This window comes from Pteropus vampyrus, unplaced genomic scaffold, assembly GCF_000151845.1.
Source record: "Pteropus vampyrus isolate Shadow unplaced genomic scaffold, Pvam_2.0 Scaffold83, whole genome shotgun sequence".
In the NCBI taxonomy this organism is placed as follows: domain Eukaryota; kingdom Metazoa; phylum Chordata; class Mammalia; order Chiroptera; family Pteropodidae; genus Pteropus; species Pteropus vampyrus.
Window position 1 is genome coordinate 7297506 of NW_011888864.1, and position 24664 is coordinate 7322169.

The following is a 24664-nucleotide window of genomic DNA, read 5'->3' on the forward strand; positions in this document are numbered from 1 at the left end:
CTTATCTCATGGGGTTGTTAAAAGAATAAAGACCTAACATTAGTAACCTTAGCAAGCTACCTGGCACAGTACCTGACCTGGGTGCTGAGCAAGTGACAGTGGGTAGTATCATCATGAAACAGTAGGGTAGGATGCTCAAGAACATGGGCTCTGGATTTAGGTTCTAAGTCATTTACGTTCCAGCTGTGTGACTCTGAGCAGGCTCCTTAACCTCTCTGGTCTCAATAGCCCCCACATGTAAAACGAGCTCACCCCTGCCTCATAGACTAGTTGTAAGGATTAGAGTTAATTCAGGTGAAGTGCTTAGTAAGGTGACTGGCAGATTACCAACACCCAGCAGCACTGAGCACTAGTGTTTATCACAAGCCATTTTCTGTGCTGGGTCTAAAAAGGGATGATGAGTTTCAACCAGGTAGGCAGAGGAAAACTTCCTAGAGAGGGCTGACTCTCAGTGGAGCTTCTCCAGAGTTCTTTGCACTAAACCACCCAGAATCAAAGGAGAAAACGCATGCAAAAGGAAAATAGTGGTCCTAATGATCATTCTCACTTTCTTTACAAAAAAGTCAAGAGGAAACAGAAAATATTTGACCACGTACTAAAAAGCAGTGCTGTGAAAACCTGAGGCACCGTGTCACAGAGCTCTTGGCCTGCGGAGCCCCGCTCTCTGCTGGGCTGGTGGCGCCCACCCGCCGCTCACCTCGGCAGTCCCTGAAGTCTGTGTGGCTGGGAGGGTGGTGCTTGCACAGCCGCTCCAGGACCTGCTTGTAGTGCATGAGCCGGTGCAGGGGGCGCAGGAGGAAGGTGTTGAGCGGCAGGTAGCACACCTTCTGCAGCTCGAAGTCTCTGCACAAGTTCTCCAGCCGCCGGGAGCTCCTGATGCTGGTCTCCAGGGCCTCCAAAGCCTCGCCGTGCTTCCACAGGTGAGCGGCCAGTTGCTGGTGAGGGCAAAAGACGAGGGTGAGGGTGGGGTCCCGCTCAGCCAAACTGCGCATGCGCACGGTCGCCCGGTTTGACATGCAGGAACGAAGATCGACTCCGCTTCTATCATTTCATTTCATTAAAGTTCATATTTTTTACATTGCACGACTTCATTATTTCAATTAAGTTTTCAAAATGAAATAAAAAGCTCTATTAAAGAATTGAGCAGTTTAAAACATGTAGGGATGATAAAATAGGAGATGTATATATAACATGAGAGGTGTAAAGTGTCTTTTAAAAACAAGACTGGCAAAACAAAGGGGAAATTAAATGCATAGGAGCTCCCTATGTGGTTTTCTTCAAAACGTCAAAAGATGACAAACAGACCAGGACCACTCAGTAAACATCATATAGTTAAAAAAATATATGTCTGTTTCCCTTTCCCTTTTTTCCTCGTATACTAACAGTACCTGCCATTAGCCTCCTACACTGCTAGATTCAGGGAGCTGGATGAGAATTAGACATGGTCCCTACTCTCCTGGGGTCTGACCAAGATCCTTTCCTTGCCCAAACATTTGTCAGGCTCCAGAACCTTCTCCCAGGGCCGTCTGTGTACTTCCGTGTAAATCTAGTTTTAGCAAGAATCCTGCTCAGGCAGTTTCCCCAGAACCCTCACCCTGGATAGCTGCCACCCTCGACCTCGTGTCCCTCATCTCTCGCCATCCCCAGGGGATGTCCGACCACTCTGGCTTGTCTTCAGCAAGAATCCTACGATTGGTTCAGCCAGAATGCCCCCTCGCTCCTGATGTTTCCTTTTAGGAATTTTCCATCTTCTGACTCTATCCTGCTCCATGCTATAAATTCCTGCTTGCCCATGCTGTATTCAGGGTTGAACCCAAATCTCCCAGTCACTATAAAACCCCACTGCTATGCTCCTCCCTCGGTCACAACGGTCCTGCTTCACCACACAGTAAGGTCTGCTTTACCATCGTTAGCAAGTGTTGCCGAATAGTTTTTTTCTTTGAACAAGTTGTGGTGGAGACAGATGCAAGGTAAAAAGTTTGATGATATAGAGCATTAAACTAGAGAGGAATTCCTCGCAGCAGGCAGGGAAGAACTGCAAGGGGAGGACATGTCCAGACAGACAGAGTACTTAGGGAGTCGGGGACAGAGGACACCCCAGGACAGAAGGACAGCTGCTATCTGTGTACTGCCAACCCCCACACTTGGATTCTTAATCCCAACATCTCCACTCACACCTTCCAGAAACAGCTTGAAGCCCAGTGAATCCAGACACAAACCCAACAGTCCCCGTCTCCCTGGGGGCCACCCTGTGATTCTCTAACTTCAGGATCAGTGCTACCATCAGCCAGAAAATGCTGGACAGAAACGCTGGATCCAGATTCCCTCATTGTTTGACTCCTTCCCCAAGTCCTACCAATTCCACCTCTTTAAACTGTCAAACCAGCTCCTGTCTTCACCCCCAAGGTCACAGCCCTTGTTTCAGCCTTGCACCATCTGCCACTGTAATGGTGTCCCCAGCAGGGGCTGTCACTACTCTTCACACTTCCAAATTACTGTGCATCAGACACCAAAATAAACTTCCTACAATGCAGCTGAGCACATCGCCTCTTTCTTGGATACAAGAGCTCCCAACATCTTGGGACAACCTCAGAGTCTTCAGCAGGGCGCACAGGGCCTTAGGGTGTAATCCTTCCTATCCCCCCATCATCGCCTCCTGCTGCTCACCCCAGGCCACCCACTGAACAACCTGCACTTAGATGTGCCAGGTCCTCGAACCCAGAACCTCTACATATGACGCTCCCCTCCTAAGACACCTCCCAGCCCCTCCTCACCCTTCAGGGTTCCCTCTGGGGCCTTCCCTGATCTCCAGGCTGAGTTAGTCTTGTCGATCCTCCAGCAGTTATGCTGTGTTTGTCCGTCTTAGTTTATCATATGGTTTCTCTTGTAGAATTTATTTTGTGACTTAAAAAAAAAATAGATTCACAGGAAGTTGCAAAGAAACTATAAGGAGACTCCATGCACCTTTCACCTGGCCTCTCCTAATGCTAACATCTTGCATAACAATAGCACAATATCACAACCAGGAAACTGACATTGGTACAATCCACATTGTTTATCTGGATTCCATCAGTTTTCCATGCCGTCATTGTGTGTGTTATACATGTGTGGGCACATGCCTGTACGTGTGTGCATGTGTATAGCTCAATGCAATGTTATCACATGTCTGGTCCCCTACTTGATTTTGAGAGAGAGCATTTGTCATGTCACTGTAACCTCAGGGCCTGATAGACATGGTAGATGCTCAATAAAAGTCTGCTGTCTGCTTGCACTGATGAGCAAGTGAATCAGCGCATGCATGCAGCCGAGGCAGGAGTCTTGCTAAGACCTGAGCACCTGGAGTATGGACTTCATGGTCCCTGAAATGCAGAATAGAATGTGAAGGACAGGGAGAAGGGGTCTGGAGAGATTGTCTAGGGCTAGTGTGAAGTCTTTTTCATCAGGTTTAGAGTTTGGATTGTATTCTCCGAGCCGCAGAGAGACGAGGAAGGTTCTGAGCTTTGCCAGTCCGGCTGTAATATAAATGGTGGTTTGGGAGGATGGTGGTTTGGTGGAAGGCAAGAAGACTAATCAGGAAGCTGGGTGAGTCATCCAGGAAAGAGAAAACAGAGCCAGGAGGAGGAATGTGGTAGGAGGGTAAGAAGGAGAAGGGGCAGGGGGTGGAGGCCTGGGGAGACAGCCTGGATGGCAGGTGAAGGGTCAAGATGAAAGGAGAGGAGGACGTCCTTTTCTCTGCGTGGATGTCGAAGTGCCTTCGTGCCTGTGGGTAGATTTTCCAGTTGGAAGTTCACAGCGTGGGCTAGAGGACAAGACTGGGCATTTCTGGCTTTCATGTGGGGATTGAAGCCCCTGGGTCAGCTCCCTCAGTCTCATGCAGAAGGTCTTGGAACAGGTGAAGGGTAATCACAGCATCCTCGCTGAGCCCCTGCAAACGCAGGTGAGTGCACAGCTCGGGGGATGGGCAGGAAAGACTGCAAGCTGGAGATCACCTGAAGCATTTTGGACAAAAGTGCTAATCTGGGCTTTTATGTCTTCTGCTACTCCCTTCCACACTTCATAAAAATTATTTAAAACCAACAATAACTGCCACACACACACAAATTTCTTCAAAAGGCTACCAGTGGCTCTCTGAGCCTCTCCAACTATTTTTATTTTGCTTGCACAGAGCTCCATGCTATAAACGCTTGATTGGCACAATAACTAGAATGCCAGCACAGCTGAGGAAGCTGGCTAAACTCAATAAGGCCAACTCACTAGACTGAGGAGATAGAATTGCTATGAGCGGAAATCAGGTGTATTTTTAGGTCTTAGGTGCTAGGTGAACGGAGAGGAGGATGGATGTCTACTGAATGTCAGCTCTCTGTGGAGGAGCAGAGGGTGGAAGACAGCAGACAAGCCAGAGAGGGCCACAAAGGAGAGCTGATGAACAGGAGAACTCTGGGGACTGTCCCCGAGGGGGTGGGGAAGAGCTATCAGGTCTCCGCTGCTGTCCCCAGAGATGCATGGTGGAATCCAAGGCTCTTTGAAGGGAGGAAATAAGTGCAGGCTTATAATCTGACGAAGGGAGCACTGTGAGAAAAAGCTAAAAAAACGAATTGGGCTGAAAAAAAACAACAACAACAAAAAAAAACAGAACATGGGAAAAGAGGCTTCAATGAGAAAAATAACTGAGAAGTACAACAGTAACGAAAATGTGTCATAGAAGAAAGCATATCTTTAACAAGTGACAAAAGCCAGTCTGAAAAATCTACACAATAATTCCAACTATATGACATTCTGGAAAAGACCAAACTATGGAGACAGTCAAAGATGAGGAGTTGCCAGGGATGGAAGGGTGGGAGGGATGAAGAGGTGGAGCGGAGAGGATTTTTAGGGCCATAAAACTATCCTGTATGATTCTGTCAAGGTGGATGCTCGACATTACACACTTGCCAAAACCCACAGCATGTAAAACACAAAAAGTGAATCTACCGTAAACTATCAATTAACAATACCATATCAATATTGGTTCATCAGCTGTAACAAATGTACCGCACGAACACAAGAGGTTAATAGGAAAAACTGTGTGTGTGTGTGTGTGTGTGTGTGTGTGTGTGTGTGTGTGTGTGTGTCGGTGTGTGTGTTGTGAGGGTTGGGGTGGGAAGGGAGTGAGAATATGGAAACTCTCTGTGTGAGCTTTCTGCTCAATTTTTCTATAAACCTGAAATTGCTCAAAAAATAAAATATAAGAAACCACAGGAAAGTGAAAAGAGATGTTACCATTACATCTGAGTTTTGTACACCAACCTCACTTGTGCATTAATGGTGGGATATCTTAGATAATTCTTGCTCTTTTTTTTTTTTTTTTTTTTTGATGTAGGATTCTGCAATCCTAATGGCTTCCCTGGCCTCTGATATTACCCAAAGCAGGAGTGTTGCTTTTTGAACACCATGAAAAAGCAAGCGGCAGCTCAGTCTGTTAAATAATATCTTGACCTTTGTTAAGAGCAACAGGAAATCTCAAGTAGGTTTAGAGCTTATCTTTTCTGTGCCATGCACCACTCCTTCCAAATCTTCCTCTTGTCCTAGCTTATGAGCTATAATTCTAAGGGGAAAAAATTAAACATTATACAACTTAGCCAAATCCTTAGGAATTCAAACCCCAACAGTAAGTTTTATTCTATGAGTGCCTCATATACAGTATAGGTAGTCAGCTAGCACTGGATGGATAGATGGATGGATGGACTGATGGACAGACGGATGGACTGAAATGGTGGCAGTATGAACAACATGCCTTCTTTAAGGGGTTATTAACTTGCTCTGGGCAGTTATTAGTTAAGGTTATTGGAGAGGCTCTGGGCAGTCGAGATACAGGAAGATTGCTTTAAAATGCAAATATAGATATATTTGTATTCAAAAGAAATTGTGTAAATGAAAACATTCTATGTTAAAGGAATTATTAACAGATGAAAATGAAAATTTGAGATATAAGAGGTAGGGCAGATCTCAAAAATGAGGTAGAATATTGGTTCAATATGTATTGACTTCTTTGGGTATCTTTTATCACCAGTTATTGCTTGATGGTTAAAAATATATTTATCTTGTACACTGACTTTTTAAAGTTATAGCATTGACTGGAATTCCTACATAGCTGCGAATCCAATATTTTTGTCATGCTTACAAGAAGCCAAAACAACTAAGAATGAAATGTTCAGTCAACTAATGTTTTGTGTACATAATTTTTAAAAACAGGTTTTGAATGATCTGTTTACAGAAAATATCTGTTGTTTTGGTTATAACATAAGAGCTTTTGAAGAGAAAAAGTATGAAAAGTGCTTCCCCCAAAGTGATTGGATTTTCTGTTATGCTTCACAATGAAATGACCTAGAAAGGACAGGCGAGTTTACCCGCGTTGTGCTAGGTGTACACTGTCATATCATGGAAAGGGATTACAGTCGGCAGCTCCAGCATGATTTCCCCTGGCAAACCTGCTCTGCTCAAGTCCCAAAGCAGCTCACCTTCATGGCCTGAATGTTCTTCAGCATGACATCGCCGATTCTTTGGTAATCTCCTCTGATGTGAGCATTTGAGCGGCCTTCCCTGAGAGCAAGGGCAAAGGGTTGGAAACCAAAGCATTAGTACTGAAACTGTTACCAGAAAATGTCCCCGCCTAGGTCACAAAACATGACCTTAGGTCTTCCTTTCCAGTTGGCAATGTGTACCTCTCCCCGCTCTGGGTGTCACAGAATGTTAGCACGGGGAAGAAACTTGGAAATTACCCCAGTCTCTCGCAGACAAAGAATTCCACTTGTGCTTTGAAAGAGACAGGGAAGAACCATTTCCTGATCGTTTTAATTTGGTCTCATTTTACATTTTCTTTCCCATCCACACTTGGGTGATTTCAGTGTCTTTAGAACATCACGGAGATCACTCGTAGTAAGAGATCACTCATAGAACGAAAGTGTATCCCACAGACTGGGACTGACAGACACTTGGAAGAAGCAAGACTTAAGCCTCAAAATCAAAATTTCTGCTCCCAAGAATCCTTCAGCCTGAAAGCAGACAAAGAGTTGTGTGAAAAGCTCTTGGGAAGAGAAAAATATAATTGAGAAAGTGCAGGAGACCCATGCATGGAGGTGAGAATGTGGGAACCGACCCAGAAGAGGGCAGGATTAGTGTCCCAGGTACAGAGAGGGGAGGGGAGAGGGAGAGAGAGAGGGACCAAGGTCTCCCCCTAGACATGCTGGGTGGCAGATGACAAAGATGCGGGCATTTTCAGCAGAGTACTTGGGTATATATTCATATTTCTTATATTCTTATATAAATATATTCATATTTCTTATAGCTAGCTTAGTGCTTTAGCCAATGTTGATGATCCAGGGACTTAACCAGAAAAAGGAAGAAATACTAATAATGGTAGCTATTATTTACTGAGTACTGTCCACTGTGCTGGGCACAATATAGGCATTAACTCGTTTAATGCTCATGGCAGCCATATGAGGCGGGTACCATTATCACCTTCATTTAACAGCTAAAGAAACTGAGGCACAAAGAAACTACATAACTTGCCTAATGTCAGTTACTACAACATAGTGAGCTTTGTTCTTGAGCTCAGGAGTCTCGTTTAAGTCTACACTCCTAACAAGGATACCAGTGCATAACTGCAAATTTTCCTGATGACAAGGAAAGAATTTCTCAGAGGTCATTAAAACATGATTTTCAACAAAAAACCGGGCTAATATCTTCAAACTAACTGTTCAGGATAGCTAGAAGCCAACTTAAATGAAAGGGATGAATTAAAAAGAGAAAAGGTAACAACTTTTTCTGGTATGAGGCTTCTAAGGTGTTCAGGATGAGTGATTGACACCCTATAGATGCCACCATTACTATGCCTGTAACAATGAGAGAAATGACTTCCATCTCAGTGGAAGCAGTGTGAGAATTCGGAGCCTTCCGGAACTGTTGACTCAATCTCTGATTCATCAAGCATCTCAGATGGGAAGAGGAGGGCAGGAGGGAACACACGTGCTTAATGAAGCAAAGCCGGGGTGAACAGATCAAGGCAAATAGACACAGAGGGGCGGGTCCCTCGCGTGGCTCCTGGCTGCACACACCATGAGATTTTCCACTGGTTCTAACTAAGCATGTATTATAAATTACATCATGGGAGACAGAGCGCCCAGACCCATTAGGCAATTCAAGTTCCTCTAAAATATAAGAAAAGAGAGCATCCATTGCCCTCAGCCCCTTCCTGGGTCTTCAGTGGCTCCTCTAGGCTGTGTTTCTGTAACCTATTCCATTCTCTTCTAACCGGACACAGAATTCATTCCTCAGTCCTCCTGCTTCCTCTCTCTGTCCAAAGAAACACTGCTAGCAGACTGCTGTACTTACTACTCACTTCTCTGAATTAAAATTTGGATTCTGTCCTCACCAGTCCTGAAATGGTTCTGTGGAAGCCTGCTATTACCCTCTCAATCAACTAAACCACTGAGGTATCGTCTCTCCTGCTCCTAGTCAACCTCTTTGGGCCAGCTGCCCCCAAACTTCCTAGTACTCTGCTCTTTAGCTTCTGGAAGCCTGTTCCTCCAGGCTCCCTGATTTCTCCTTAGGTTAGTTCTTCAGTCCTCTTTGCCAGCTCCTCCTCTTCAGGCTAAGATGTCTGTGTTCTTTGGGAATCCATCAGTGGTTATTTACTCTCACTTCCTACTTTTTCCTATGTAATTCCTTCAATTCTGCATGGTTTCAATTCATGATGCCAAATGTTCTTTGTGACTACTGACCCAGGTACTGTATTTCTCATACTTTCCAGAGGGTTCTACATGAATCACCACCCCTACAGGTATCTCAAACTCAAGAGGCTCCATGCAGAGTTGATTACCTTACTGCCCAAACCCAATCCTCTTCCCACATTTTCTTCCTTAATGATACACCTGTTCTGCACCAGGCTCAAGCTAGGGACCTCAGTCATCCTCACTTGTCTCTTCTATCCCCACCCATTGCATTGAATTCTCCCCAAAATGGAAAATGCTCAAGCATATGACTTAGACCCAGGCTCTGCTAATCACTGCACGTATTCTACCCCATCAGCTGCAGGATTGAGGCACCTCTGGATTTTTGGCAAATGGTCATTAGCCAAATCACTACTGAGGTATTTATTGGTTGGCCATTCTGTTGATCCTGATGTGTGGCTGGGCTTGGTTGAGAAGTTACTAGTTGCTCTTCTCCTTACCACTGGGAACAGAAAGGAGCTCCAGCCCCAAACAATGGAGTCTTTCTGGTATTCAGAAACACTGATCCCTCTGCACCATCATCATGTGATGCTCTTTTAGAAGCCGGAAAGTTCTCCTTCCTTTTCCATTACCCCCCTTGCCTGAGCAACAAAAGAGAACCCAGCAATTAAGCCAGAAAGACCTGATATTGAATACCATACAGTAATAAAAGAAGGCCAGACACAATGTACACTTGATTTGTGGGAATGTGGCTATTACCTGGAACTTAAATAATTGACCCCTAAACTTTCAAATGGGTATGCAATTTGACAATGCACATAAGAAAAATCTTCAGTTAGTTCAAAGGACATAATTTAGATATATTTAGTGAAAGTCCTCTGGATTGGGTGAGCAAGAGGAGAAATGGGGGTCTCTCGTTTCCATTAATAATGAGCAATTTCCTGCCTCTTACAGATAACGCCCCGACCCAAGGAAAAAGGAAGTGCTGGAAAGCGGACACTGTGGGCGGAGCGGCAAGCGATGGTGGAAGCCAGACGTTACTGACTTCATTTCCTTTCTTCTTCGCCAAGTATTTATTAAAAGAAAACATACTGATATTAAAACCCCAAACTAAGGGAGATATTCTTCCTGCATTGGTTTCCTAGTAGGACCCTATCTGCTCCCCTAAGTCTTTAGCATCTTTATTTCGCTGTAGAAACTGCCCTGAGTATCATGTCCCCTGTACCACTGGGAAGACCCTGATATCAATAAATTCAAAGGGGGCAGTTCGAGGTGGTGTCATGAAACCAGGCTGGGACCTAAGTTAACACGACGAGCATAGCGGCTCTGCCTCCACTCTCCCCCTGCCCCCGCCCCCGACCTCATGCCCTCCCTACTCACGACAAGCCCCAGCCCTGCATGGTTCCATAACAGAGTCGGGCCATGGGAACGACACCCCAGACTCCTGCTGCCTCCTACAGAAATATCATCATGTTTTTACTTCCTCTACATGTTCGTGTCACCAAATCTACAAGCCTAAAGCATTTGCTTTATTATGAAGAGCTAAAAGGTCATTTTATTATCGAAAACATGAAAAGTAATTATAATTTTCTGGAACACCCTCCGGATGTTAACCTCACAAGAAAAGGGTCCTTGTTTGGAGGACAGGGCTACATATTTGTTGTCTGTGTAATTACCACGGAGCAACAAAGCTGAAAATTCTCTTGACAATTTCGCTTCAGAAACCCATGTGCGTACTAAGAAGCCTCTTAGATGCTAAGCTCTGACCCATGCACCCTGAGCACTGTACTCCCAGGATCAACCACACGTGATCTCAGCACACGGCTGAACACACACACTCACCTCCCCGTGAGCTGGTCCGTAGCTCGGCAAAGAGAAGAGCAGACAAAGAGAAGAGGAGGAAGAGGATAAGAGAGCAGGGACCAGCTCTCTGTGGGAGGGCGGCTGACCAACAGCGAGGCCACGCTCGAGGCTGTGTACGAGGGGCAGAAGGAGACCTACCTCACAGGGCTTTGCCTCTGAGCGTCAGGAAACACTTTCTCTGGCTGTAGATGCAGGTGGGGCAAGGCTGACAGGAAAAATCATCACTGTGTGCCCCATTCACATCCTCAACCCCAGGGTCAACATACAATCCACACAGAACCCTAAAAGAGACTGAATTTCCAGCGTGCCGCTGACCTCGGTGGTGATAGAATCCCCAACTATCCCACACAGTACGGTGTGCACTGGGGAGCCATCTCCGCTGGGAGAGGACACTGGGCCTGGCTTTGGGCGAGTGTTGGAGGAGATCCTTTACCAGGGAAAGTAGGCAGTGCCTGACCCACTGGGCTTTCCAAGTAGCCCAGTATTAATCAAAGCATGTTATTAAACACTCTGCCCTCCCCTTCTCATCAGAAAAAAAAGGAAGCATCATCTCATCAGATTGAAACCCAACAGCGAACTGTGCATCTGGGAGCTGCAGGGCTGACTTTTCCCCTGGCTTTGTGTCTAGTGCTCTCTGGCCCTAGGAAAATGTAATTAACTCTGTGAAGCCTCATTTACGAAACGAACATCGCATCCTCATTCTTACTATTTTCTGGTTTCTATGATTCTAAATGGAAAAAAAAAAAAAAAAAAAAAAACACCTAAAAACACATGTTTGTATATCTATGTAAATAAAAGGGTAATGCGTAAATAAGTAAATGTGCAAAGACAAATTTTTCATTAATATGTGGGATAGGGAGAGTGGCTGGGTTCAAACAGCAAATAAATTAGCCAGAGCAATAGATTACAGTCATATGCCACTTAATGACAGAGATGCATTCTGGGAAATGCACTGTTAGGCGATTTCGTCACTGTGAACATCACAGAGTGCCAAAAACCTCGATGGTACAGCCTACTACACAGCCAGGCCCAGAGAAACACCCTCCAGTCTTGTTTTTTTGACAACTACCTCAACGTTTGAGTTCTAAGAAAGTAGGTGGTGAAGGACATAGTGTGTTGGGGCATTCAGGCATGAAAGGGAGACTGGGTCTGTCACCCCTCTATCACTTCAGAGCTCCTCCCCTTCAAGCCTCTAGAACTGTCCAATACGGTATCCACATATGCTTATTTAAATTTCAACTTTACTTAAAATGAAATTTAAAAATCCAGTTCCTCAGTCATACTACCCATATTTCAAGTGATCAGTAGCCACATGTGGCTAGCAGCTATTATATCAAACAATGCAGACATAGGACATTGCCATCATCACAGTAAGTTCTATCGGAAAGCACTGCCCTAGACAGAACCAGAGAATAAGTAGTTAACAGCTACTTCTCCAACCCCTAGGTTCATGGCCTCCACAGGGAAAGTAAGAAATGGGGTACAGTCCTACCTAGCTTTATGCTAAACCACTTCTGGCAAGGCACTCTTCCTTTCAGACCTCATGTTCCATAGGGGAAAAAACGGGGATAATTCCACAAGATTATTTTGATTGTCGAAGGAGATAATCTAAGGGAAAATGCTTTAAAAGATACTGCAGAAACGCAAGGTGCTTGACTACGCATATGTCCAGTCCTAAAGCTGTGATTTTCTTTTAACATCTCTAGAATACTGAGATGTTATTTCTGTCCTGAGAAAATGGTCAGATACTCATTGATCTCTTGGCTTGGCATGAGTAGAAAATAGGACAGGATCTCTTGAGGTATCCCCAGGCTCTGCTTTCTAATCTTATCAGGCTGGTTCTGGCTACCTCCTTGCTACAGAGCAGAGCAGAGGATGTAAGCACAACACAAGCTCTAGAAGAACAGGCCTGCTTTGTTCACTGAACACTGAGAGGAGGAACTGATATATAGTAGAGACACAATAAATATTCGTTGAATAAATGAAGGAAGACCTTGGCCAAGTTTGCTGACATGAGGATTTGCACGGATCCTGCTGCAAATGAGCAAAAAGAAAAGCAAAAGAACCTGGGCTCTTTCGTTGGGTGGTGGCATTATTATGAGGAAGGACAGTACCAGAGTAGGAAGCAGAGGGGTGGCTGCAAGTTTTTTTTCTGGGGAGGGTTTTAGTTACTGTGTGTTGACTACCGCCATGTTCTAGAAGCCCTGTCAAACGCTTTACAAACTCCTTTCCTTCATCCTTCATCATCAAGTGATCACTACTTCCACTTTACAAATAAAGAAATTGACGTTAGAGAGGTTCAGTGACTGGCCCAAGGATGCCCAGTGGAAGTGGGATTTGAAGGAAGGTCTGTCTGACTCCAAGGCCTGTTTTTATTTCCCTACAAGACCTAAAACGGATAGTATAAATACACGGGCCACAGCTCAGGGCTCTGGGGTGCAGAGATGGCTCCTGCCACCACAAACTCAAGTGTACAAGTAAGAAGGAAAAAGGAGAGTCACGTTACGGTCTTATCCCTGGCCACACAGCCCGTGTCCCAGGTATGTTTTGGCATGAGTGGCACAAGTTAGCAGGCGGCGACTATTTTAGATCACGCAGAGAGATGAGGTTTGCAGGGAGCCCGGAAGTCGCTCTCATGTTACAAGTGAACAGCAATGAAGCTGCTTCTTGGAGTTCTTTTCCCTCTAAAGGTTAGGCCGAAAGCCATCCAGGGTGTTTGTTATTAATAGTAATGCCACAAACTTTCCACGTGAATATGGTTTTTTACATGTGTAAAAGCACTATCCACTCCCATTTGCCAGGCCTCCTCTGCTTTGAGGCTTTGAAACACAACAATAGCAAATATATAATTCTTTAAGCTTTACCCTTGAGGAAACCAAGACATTTTCATGCATTTGTTCTTTAAGTATTTTGAGCAACTATTCTGTGACAGGCCCTGTGTTTGTTGTACTATTCCTTTTTCATTTTTTAGAAAAATGCTGTCCAAAAATCTTTGTAATGACAGTAATGTTTTTTTTTTACATCTGCTATTCAATACAGTAGCCACTCACCACATGTAGCTAGTGAGCCCTTGAAATATGGCTAGTGTTACTGAGAAAAATGAGTTTCAAATTAATTTAAATTGCTATAAGTGGCTAGTGGCTACCCTACTGGATAGTGCAGCCTTAGATGTCCTTGTTTATCCTTTTCTTGTATTGTTTTCCATTTGTAAACTGTCTCAAAAATCTTCAAGGAAGATAAGGCATAAAAGGATTTAAAACCACAATAAAAATGAGCCTTAAGAATTGTGATGCAGTTTACAAATGAGAAAATCAGCCATTCATCAAACACAGACACCGTTCTGAGTCCCAAGCTAGACTAAACGGCATGGGAATGGTTCCCCCTGGAGGAACCTAGAGTTTTGGCAGAGTGGAAAGATGTGTGTAAGGAACTGAGATTCCAGCTGAAAAGTAGTTGGAAGGTGACATAAAAAGGCTAATAACCATCATGGGAATTCAGAAGAGCGATGGAGGTTGGAGGTGGGAGAAGGGAAGTAGAAATCACAGCTTCTGAACCTGGTTAACTCGGTTTTACAGGGAGAAAAATCAATGCGGTTAATTGGCTTTGTCGGACTAGAGTGACTCGGGATTCCTAACATACAAGGTTGTAACCCTGACTTCCTGCTCAAGACCGAATCCATGGCTGCTGGAACGTCGGAACCGTTCAAAGCTTATGAGACAGTGGGATACATCACACAAGAATGTTCCAAGGGAAAAGGCACTGCAGTTGATTTTACCCAAAAAGGTATAAAAGTTTTCATTGCACATAGGGAAGACAGGGGACCTCCATGCTGTAAGAATTAGCCGATCACAAAGTATGTGGGGTAATAATTATTACTCCAGAAAATAATTACAGGAATTCTCCTCAATGGACTTTTACAAATATTTAGATCTTGGGCACCAACAAAATAGGATGGAAATCAGATCCTTTCCTGACGTGGATGTGGGAAATAATCTATAGATACCAACTTCGGGGGGAACCAAAGCTTTCATATCATGTAATCCATCTGTGCGGGCAAAGCCAGCCAGTGCTTCACTGTGTGGCAGCAACCGTTAGCCATAGTTGACTTTTCAAAAGGACAAGGTCTGGGTCTGATCTGTCTCTCCCAGTGACGCAGAGGTGAAGTGTGGTGGTGCCAACACTCAGAGCCGAGGGGAGGAGTGAGGTGGATGTGCACACGTGTGCACATGCATGGAACATGGCGTGAGCTCAGGCCTGGTTTGAACACCTGCATTGATGACACGGAGACGCTGCCCCTTTGAGAGAGAACGTTATGAAAAGCTGCTTCTGACTGAAGGTGGAGCTATCTTTCTGTGTAGTGGAGGGAGACTGGGTGGTGGCCACTGCAAGAAACCCCCAGGGGCCTGTAAAAAGAACAGAATCTCTGCCCGCCCAGCTCACAGGAACCTCAGGAGTGCAGCAAGCTTGAGAAAACAGGCTGTCCCACCAGAGGCTCCTTCTAGCTTTTCCCGTAATGATCCCACATCTAACACAGGCCAGAGAAGGCAATGAGTATTAACATCAGAGGTCTTTGCCACAGCAAAAAAGTGCGGCATCTCACCGATTGGGATGATCACCCAAAATACCTCCCCTTACTGTGTCACTTACGAAAAGTAAAAAGTCTATTTTCATTTCTCATCTGTTGTGTATAAAGCTCCAGTGACCTCCCAGAATGTTGGGCAATAAAGGGAAACAATAATGGGAGACAAAAAGAGCCAACAATGACGAACATGATAAAAAGTGAAATGTGAGCATTGTGAGGTCTGCGGTCAGATGAAAAAGGCATCTGCTAAATCCCACCTCGCCCCCAACAACGTCTGAATTAATAAGAGATAAGAGCTGAACTTTCCCCTCAGTATACATATGATTTGAGCTTTAAACTGAGGTCCTCGGCTCACTCTAACCTGTCAAGGCCTGGCTGCGAATGCTGACTCGGTCAGAACGGAGGCGAGTCCATCAGGAAACACACCTGCCACCAGCGCAAGCTTTAAACGGGTTCATTCGGGAAAGCACTTGGTCAGCGCCCCACGCAGTCACCGCACAGGCCAGCGGCCCTCAGGTGCAAGGCACTGTCTTGAAGCCTCTGCTTTTATCCTGCACTGGCTTCCCTATGACTTTTTTTTTCTTATTTTTTAAAAATTGTAATACACACACACATATAAAACAAAATTTACCATCTTAACCATTTTTAAATATACAGTTCAGTGACCTGAAAGTATATTCACATTGTTGTACAATCACCACCATCATCTATTTCTAGAAGTTTTTCATCTTCCCAAAACAAACTCCACATCCCCTGAACAGTAAGTCTCCATTTCCCTCCTCAGTCCCTGGCAACTACCATTCTACATTCTGCCTCTAAGCATCTGACTATTCCAGGAACCTCATATAGGTGGAATCCTACAATATTTGTCTTTTTTGTAACTGGCTTATTTCACTCAGCATAATGTCCTCAAGCTACACCACGTTTGTTTATCCATTCATGTGTCAGTGGACATTTGGGTTATTGTGAATAATGCTCTAGCAATATTGATGTACAAGTGTGTTTAAGCCCCTTGTGTCATTCTTTTGGATATACACCTAGGAGTGAAATTACTGGATCATATGGAAGTTAGTTCTATGTTTAATTTTTTGAGTAAAATATTTCATTCATTTTTGTCCTATAATTGTTCACCGCTGCTCCTGTAAAGATGTTCTACTTAAAGTGGGGAAGTGTGTTAAACAATTTTCTGACCCTCAGTTATCTCTACTCCACTTCAGTCACTAGAGTGTCATGGTAAGACAAAACTGCTTCACCTATGAAATTCCTGCCCACAACCCACAAGTGTCACAGGTGTGGAGGGACCTCTGATCCCTCGAGGATGCCCTCCTCACCCCTCGTCCCTGAAGGATTCCTGTCCATCTTGAGCCTGGTCCCGCAAACCAGGGAACTCCTTCTGCCCTCCCCGCCACCACTCTGGGACCCTCTGCCCCTGCTGCTTCCTTTTTTCAAATCTCTGGTGGCTTTTTCTGTTGCCTTTGCTGGCTCTTGGTCTACCACAGACTCTGGAAAGTTGCCAAAAGGTGTATTGGGTAAGATTCTGTCCCTGGCTCACTTGTGTCTTAACATTCTCTTCCTTAAAGATTCTTCTTTTAGATAATTTCCAAATCTACGCTGTTGAATCTGATTTCTTTCCCCAGTCTGAGAGGAGCGTTTCCAACTGTCTGTAGGACTTTGTTATTAACCTCTTAAATCTGACGTGTCCCAAAGCAAGCTCATCTCCCCACCGATATCCTTGCTTCTTCCTTTAATTTCCCTCTTCATTTCATGACCATCCTCCCAGTTAAACCTGGCTCGAAGCTCCAGGAACCTCCCTTTCCCTTCTCCTTTGTCCCATGAGCCCTGACTTGTCTGTATGGTGACATCTCCACATCCAGTCTTTCCAGTTCTCCTGGCTAGACTTCTGCACTCCTTTCAAGTGACTCCACCTCAAGTTTCTTCAAACAAAACAAAACAAATGCAGGTGATCTTTCTTGGACACTGTAAGTGCCCACAGCCTATCGGAGTGCCTCACTGTGTGACTCTTCCCTGGATCCCAGTTCCCTGCCAGCTGCAAGCTGAGTTTTGTGCACTGAAGGATCTGCCAAGGCACCCTGTACCAAGCAGGTCTTCATTCATCTCTGGGGAATGACTTGGCCAGCTTGTGCTCAGCACCTGTCCATCATTTCAGGGCTGGAATGTGGGAGTCTTGCCTGAATGCCAAAGATTGAAGTGGCTTTCTCTGAATGCATTTGGACAGGTGAGTAAAATGTGCTTGCTTTCAAAAGGATAAGCATTCTTCATGTTTTCAGAAGGCATCAAACCTGTTTTCTTGTTTTAAAGAAACAGAGTAACTTGGGCTTTGGGCAGGATGAAACGGTCCATCCTCTTCTCAGGCGTGTTTACTTAGGAGAACACAATGTTTGGGCAGGAGCAGGTGTGTTTACTGAGCCTGGGTTCAGCCTAATCATGTAGGAAAACTTCCTGGTAATTTTTTCCCCCTATAATTTCCCACTGTTGATGAAAGTATATGACAATCTAACATAAGACTGCAAAGGAAAATCATGTTGGCTGTGTCATTTAAGTACCAAATTTTGGGGAACTTTATGTACATAATACACTTTAGATTTCTTTCCACCAACAATAATAATTTAAAGTATCGCTGAATGAAGTCTGGAGTTTAGTTAATATTAATGTACCAACCTTGGTTTCTTAGTTTTGACAAATTGTGCATGGTGATGTAAGAAGTTGACACAGGGGAAGGGTACAGGTGAGGAGTGTGCAGAAATTCTACTGGCAAATTTTCTCTAACTCCAAAATTATTTTAAAATAAAACCTGTATTTAGAAAAATGATCAGCTTCCCCCTCTTTCTATATGTGGGGCAGAACGCTAAGCCCTTCACAAACATTGTCTCATTTAGTTCATGTAAGAGCCCAGTGAGGTGGAGACCGCCCTCCACGTTTTACAGATGAAGAAATGAAACTCCACAAGGACCACGGACAGACAGATCTCAGGTGGTGGTTTGATGGCGAGTGTGGACCACAGCCTTGCCCATCTACATGAGCCAATTTGCTTCCTATATCACAATATGAAAAAACACACATATACATATACATATATACATACACACATGTGGTCTCAGTCAGTAACTCAGTGTAAAATCCTTTCTTAATAAATTTCCTTGTGATCCATTCAATAAATTTCCCTGTGATCTATTCTCATTAAATATATAACTCACAAGTCAACCTCTTCCATGGAAGCTTTAATGGCCTACATGTTCTCCAAGGCAGACCTGGCCAGTGACACCCTGTGCTCACATTGGAATGGCACTCACATCCATCAATGGGCCTGGCCCTCCTTCCTCTACATGCCTGCCTCCTCCTCTGAGACTGCAAGAACCCAGTGGGCAAAGCCTAATGCTCACATACTCACTTATGTATTTATTCATTCATTCAATAATTTATTCATTGCTTATAAAAGAGTTAAAACCAAAATGTAAATTGAAGAATCACAAAATCTTAGTTCATCAGAGGCATTCCACACCAGCTGTTCCAGAAAAGGTATTCACTGTAGTCACCCTCTAGAAGCACTTCAAAAATACAAATTTCTGGGTCTCACCCCAAAGTTCTGATTCAGGAGGGCTGGATGGGGCCTGATAATCTGTAGTTTTTCAAAATTCCCTCTGGCAGTGACCCAGATGCACTGCCAGGTTTGAGGTTCCATCCACTAGATAAATACCTTCTGGAAATGGACAGTCAACCTCTGCTCACGAAGCCCTAGAGTGCAGGGGCTCACTGTCTCACATGGCTGCCTCTCATTGCTAAGCTGCACTTCGAGAAATCCTGTCCCATATTCAGACACAATGTGCCCTGTTGGAAATGCACTCCTTTGCCTAAATCTTGTCCTCTGGTACAACTAAGAAGACATGTACTCTCTTTTACATATGACCAACCTGAAGAGAGCCATATTATATTTTCTAAAATATTCTTTCCTAGACCAAATATCCATTGTTCCAACAATCGTTTTTTAAAAAATAAAATGTATTTTCTTGTTATAATATTTCACATGCGAAACTCAGAACTGGGTAGAGTATGCTAAGGAGCTCTGAGCCTTGATGTTGCAAGGTGGAATCATTTTCCATGCTCTGGTCTCTTTCTAATGAGGCAGTCTAGAGCAAAGGTTCTTGACCTTGGCTATACACCAGAATCACCTGGAAAGCGTTAGGAAATACTGATGCTTCGGTCTTACTTCTCAGAGATTCTGATATACTGGTTGGGGTTCTGCACGGTTATCAAGACTTTTTATGCTTCTAGGTGATGAGCAGCCAATGCTGACAGCTACAGATATAGACACTGGTTTCTCTTGTTATTCTACTGGCTCATACTAAATTCATTCACACTCAGCCTTTTTGCCTTGAATCTCTGCCAAGCCAGGTCTTCCTCATCATGTGCTTGAGGAATTGATTAGTTGAACTTAATGGCAGACTCTTCCATTTATTCCTGATAAATGTCATCAATTTGGTTTGTGTCCACTGTTGCAAGGTCGTGTCAACTGAGCTGCATATTGACTATCTGCTATTTCTTTGGCTTTGAGCCTTTTATATGCTTTCTGGTATCTTCATATAAAATATGAATAAAATCATAGATCTGTGAAAGATACTCTATTGAACATCCTCTGAGAAACAAATGACAGTAGCTGCTTTTTAATCAAGTAGATATTCTTTCATAGATAATGGCCAGATGCTAAAAATTTATACTCACATATAAATCCACGGATATGGTATTTATTTCTAGAATGAAATGCAGCTCTCTGAAGTTCTCTCTGATGGCAGGAGGCAGCTGAAGCCACCATGCCGGGTTGACAGGGAACTGCCAATGGATGACATTTCCTATGTGTGACCTCCCCAACGACACAAATCAATAGCCATGAGGACTGAAACCGCTATAGTGACACCAGCTCAAGATGTTCTGAGTCTATGGGAAGACTTAAGACTATATTAACATACATCTCATTGGCTAGAAAACAAGCTGTAAAGTCTTTGGCTCCATTATGAAAGCTTCAATCGTCTTTGTAGAAATGATGAAGCAACATGGTACAACACAACCGAAAGTTTCCAGGTAAACAAACTTGGGAAGGTAAAATAAAATTAGATCTTGTAGAAACTTTTTTTAATTTTGAAAAATGTTAGTTCTCTTACATTCACAGAACCAACCTAGAGTATGACTCTAAAGTGGCATTTTTAATCTTTCCCCATGTTCGGTGAGGCTGACGTTGTACCTGTCATTTCTCAATCCTGGCTGTACTTTCCTCCCTGGGGCATCTCGGTCAAGCCTCCCACCTCCTTCTATCACAGGAAAGAGAACTATGCATGAATTATCTCCAGGTATAAGAACTATACAAAGCCATGTGCCTGAGCACGTTCCCCTCACAACACAGGGGAGCAGCTTTGCTAACCTGTTAAGCTGACGCTTGAATCCCATAATCTGGGGTCACCTGCGGCAAGATAGCCGCATCTAGGGCTCCTTTAGGTCCTACAGTCACTAATGCCTCAGAGATCATTTTCAACCAAATTTTCACATGTGGATACGGTATACAATCGGTTCCATTTCTGCCAAAAACACAGTTGAAGGCTTTGCTATTTTTCTCCTGGCATTTTTCAAATGCATGTTTAGTAGACAGTCAACTCCCCATGTATCTACATGTTACTGTCTTTAAAAAAAAAAAAAAAAAAAAAACCCCATGAGAATTTTCTGAAAAACATTCTATTTTAGGTAAGGCTACATCAGATTTTGCACTCTACAGTATACAAAGTTTCCCCTGATTTTCTGCACTACCCTCTTCTCTCAGATTAAGGTTTACCTGGCTTAATGGACAGATGTAACACTATCTTTAACCAATTTGCTATTCATGGGCATTTAGGTCATTTCCAATCTTTAATTCTGCCATGGATATCTTTGTCATGTGTCATTTCATATATTAAAGCATATCTTTAAGGTAAATTCCTAGAAGTGAAATTCAAGGTAAAAGTGTATATGGGGTACGTGTGTGTGTGTGTGTGTGTGTGTGTGTGTGTGTTGCATAGGGCTCCATATTTTTTCAAAGCACTTTTTAAACACTGTGAAATAAGCTACTGAAAACTGCATAAGGCATACAGAAACCTAAGAAATGACTATAAAGCAAAGCACCAGTGAAATATTACTAATATCCCCCAAAGTCCCTCATACGTCTCTATCCTTAATCACCCTCATTGTCTTCTGAAAGTAACGACCGCATTTATTCTGTGATATTCATTTAATTATCTTAAGAAAACTTGCATTTTGGAGAACTGTAAACCAAAGGAAAAAAAATTCAGGACGAGATCTAGATACATGAAGAACATTTTAAGGTTGGCTTGTCTTAAGCCAGTTTCTTACTTTTATCTTTTCTCACTACTGCTGCTTATAAGGCATGTAAAAAAAATTAGGAAAAAAGAAAGAGGGAAAGGGGTGAAATATAATTGTTAAACATAATTGTACTCACCATAGGGCTAGTCGTTGCTCAATTTCCTTGAGAAAATTTGTATGAAATTTGTGCAAAGGTTCAAAATTTGAGAATATGAGACTTTTCAATGCTTCAGGCATGGAATCCTCTTTGCTCACTGTACTCTGAAACCACTGGGAATAAAAAGAGGACACACTTAGAGGTGTAAAGATGAGTGTTTGCTATTTAGAAATAATGCTGCAGCAGATGGCGCCCGGGGGACAAAGGGCTTTACTACTGGGTTTGCAGCATTTTGGGAGCATCAGGGGCTTCCAGGCCTGACTGCTTGTCCCTTCTTCCACTAAAAAGGGTGAGAAGCAGCCATCTATTTATTATTGCTTCCGAGATTAATTACCAAAAAACTGCTGAAGCCAGGACAAATCTCTGAAATGGGCAGCTCCTCAAATCAAAACCTCCACTCTAGCCAGCTCCCTGGGGAATCGCTGATTTATGCCCCTGAATACCGCCCCCACCCCGTTTCAGTCCTCAGTCTTTTACTAACTTCTCTCTCTGCTTCTTTGTTAAAATGCTGAGCACAAAGGTCATCCAACCAGAGAGATAAAGCCGCTGCCTTCACACAATGTCTTTCATCTTGCGAAGGTGAGGCAGGGCTAGGTCCCAGGATGTGAGCTGAGCTCCGGCCCAGTGCCAGGCCCCATGCGCGAGGCCCTGGAGGCGCACAATCCCACTGATTCCACTGACCTCCAATGGGCTAGTTCTTTTCCACAATCCAGGGGTCATAAAGATCTCTGCAATGCTTTGAAATTGTTTCTAAGGCTGAACAGAACTGATTAAAATAATAAAAGGCAGTCTTTGGGCAGATTTTGCTGACATGGCTCAAATTATTATCAAAGATAAAATGGAGCTTCTATTCCTCTGAGGTTTCCTTCGAGCAAAAATAAGTAGCTACGTTTGACAATGGGCAAAACAAGAAATGTTCTGCATCGTTGCCCTCAGACAGTAAAATGTTTAAACTTTTTCCACTTTGGAAATGCCCTCAAAAAAAAAAGAAATGCTCTCACATGTAAAAAAAAAAAAAAAAATTTCCATTTTTATAGAGCTCATTCTGAATATACTATTACTGTCTTAATTTCTCTAACCCAGAACTAAATGCCTTTTAATTGGAGTCAGAGAATCCAACATTTAATTAGATCCAGCTTCTATCCTAAAGCTGAGTATTAGCTGAGATAAATTATGTAATTTAATGCTTTAGGGGAAATGCTACACATACCGAAGTGATGACTTCCAGATCCTTCAGATATGTTCTCTCAGTGGTGGATACTTCTTTAGCAATGAAGTACGCTTTGTCAGTTGGGAATCTCTGCAAAACCCATAAAAAGAAACAAGACACAATAAGTTTTCAGTGCAAGTCTCTACGTCCTGATTATAAGAAAGTCCTGCATAAAGAGGTACATTGCTTACTTATGATCTTTTGTTAACTGGCATCAAAGCTAAATAAACTTATTTATTCTACTTTTTTGAGTGATAGGAACTAAGACAAAAGAATAGAGTTCCATGATGAAAAAATAGTCTAGGAGTCTTTCCTTCCATGTGAATATTGCCCTCAGTGAAAGGCTTTGAATGAGTATAGCTACCACTGAGGACTTTTCATTCAAAACTGGGCATCTGAAAATTGAATTAGTAAAATATAGAAGCGATGCAGTCTGCCAGGAAATAAATGAAACAAAACCACTGGGGCCTTTGCCCTGGTTGCCTGGGCTGGTGGTGTTGGTGTTCAGGAAACGGAAGCTACATTGTTCGTGGGAATACAGGTGTGGCTGAGATAAAGGGACAAAGGTGAAAGCAGGTAGCGACACCACTGTGACTCCATTCTCTGAAGTTCATCAGTTCGGTGGGCAGGCAGCACGACTCTAGAGCAGGCCAGCTATTGGTTCTGCTTTCTCTTTAAATAAAAGAAAATCCCTTGGTGCTATCTATCTTGCTTGCTTCCCACTAGAGTCCACCTGATTCTGCCTCTGGGGATATACACGGAACCACTGAGAGCAGAGACTCAGATACTTGCACTATTTGTAATACCCAAGAGGAGGAAACAACCCAACTGTCCATCAATGGATGGAAGGATAAACACAATGTGGTACATCTATACAATGGAATATTGTTTAGCCTTAAAAAGGGAGGTAATTCTCCTATGTGCTACAACAGGGATGAACCTTGAGGACACGCTGCTGAGTGAATTAAGCCAATCTCAAAGGGACAAATACTATAAGATTTCATTTATATGATATTCTTAGAGTAGTCAGATTCATAGAGACAGAAAGAGTGGTGGGTGCCAGGGGCTGGAAGGAGGGGGAATGGAATATTAGTGTTTAACTGATACAGAATTTCAGTTTGGAATGATGACAAAGGTCTGGAAATGAACAGTGATGAGTCATATAACACTGTAAATGTAGTCACTACACGGCATGCTTAAAAATGGTTAAGAGAGCAAATTTTGTTATGTACATGACAATACAAAAAAGAATAACACACTCGTGTGCATGAGTCCCCACACCTTTCTCCGGCCCTCCTCCTCGTCGTCGGTCCGTGGGCACGGTTGATCGTTCAGCAGCGGGCTGACCAAGGGAGAAGCTTGCTTCGTGTCAGGACTCAAGTTGGGGGACAAGATCACGCTGGCAGGCACAGCTCCTCCCTGCGAGTTGATGGACAACTCTGAAAGGTGAGGGCTACCAGTCAGGGAGCCTGTTTGGGGATGAGAAGTATTAAAGAAAAAAAAAAGTAATTTCTCTGGGACCTGATTTCTACTTACAATTTTCATCTTTTCAAATCTTTAGAACCTGACTACCACATGGCAAACTTAACGATCTTCATTATATTTTTCTTTCTTTCTTTTTTTTTTTTAATTGCAGCCACTTTAATACTGAAGATACCATAGTATGAATAATTCAATGGAGCCTCAGTTATGTAATTAATGATAAGGCAGGGAATTCTGCTGAGAGAATAATTATAATAGTTTAAAAGCACAGTGTATCCCCCAAAAGAATCTTCATCTCCTAA

At 43.4% G+C, this 24664-nt stretch overlaps 1 protein-coding gene across 2 annotated transcripts in view; it reads right to left on the minus strand.

Moving 5' to 3' along the window:
• Nucleotides 1–24664, minus strand: part of FARP1 (FERM, ARH/RhoGEF and pleckstrin domain protein 1) — a 280577-nt gene that overhangs the window by 17976 nt on the left and 237937 nt on the right. For both annotated transcript variants that reach the window (XM_011363222.2, XM_023532430.1), the window contains exons 14-18: nt 24162–24349; nt 22881–22970; nt 21650–21783; nt 6498–6579; nt 698–935 (exon numbers count right to left, since the gene is read on the minus strand). In XM_011363222.2, the coding sequence (XP_011361524.1) occupies nt 698–935; nt 6498–6579; nt 21650–21783; nt 22881–22970; nt 24162–24349 (732 nt within the window). The remainder of the gene's footprint in view (nt 1–697; nt 936–6497; nt 6580–21649; nt 21784–22880; nt 22971–24161; nt 24350–24664) is intronic.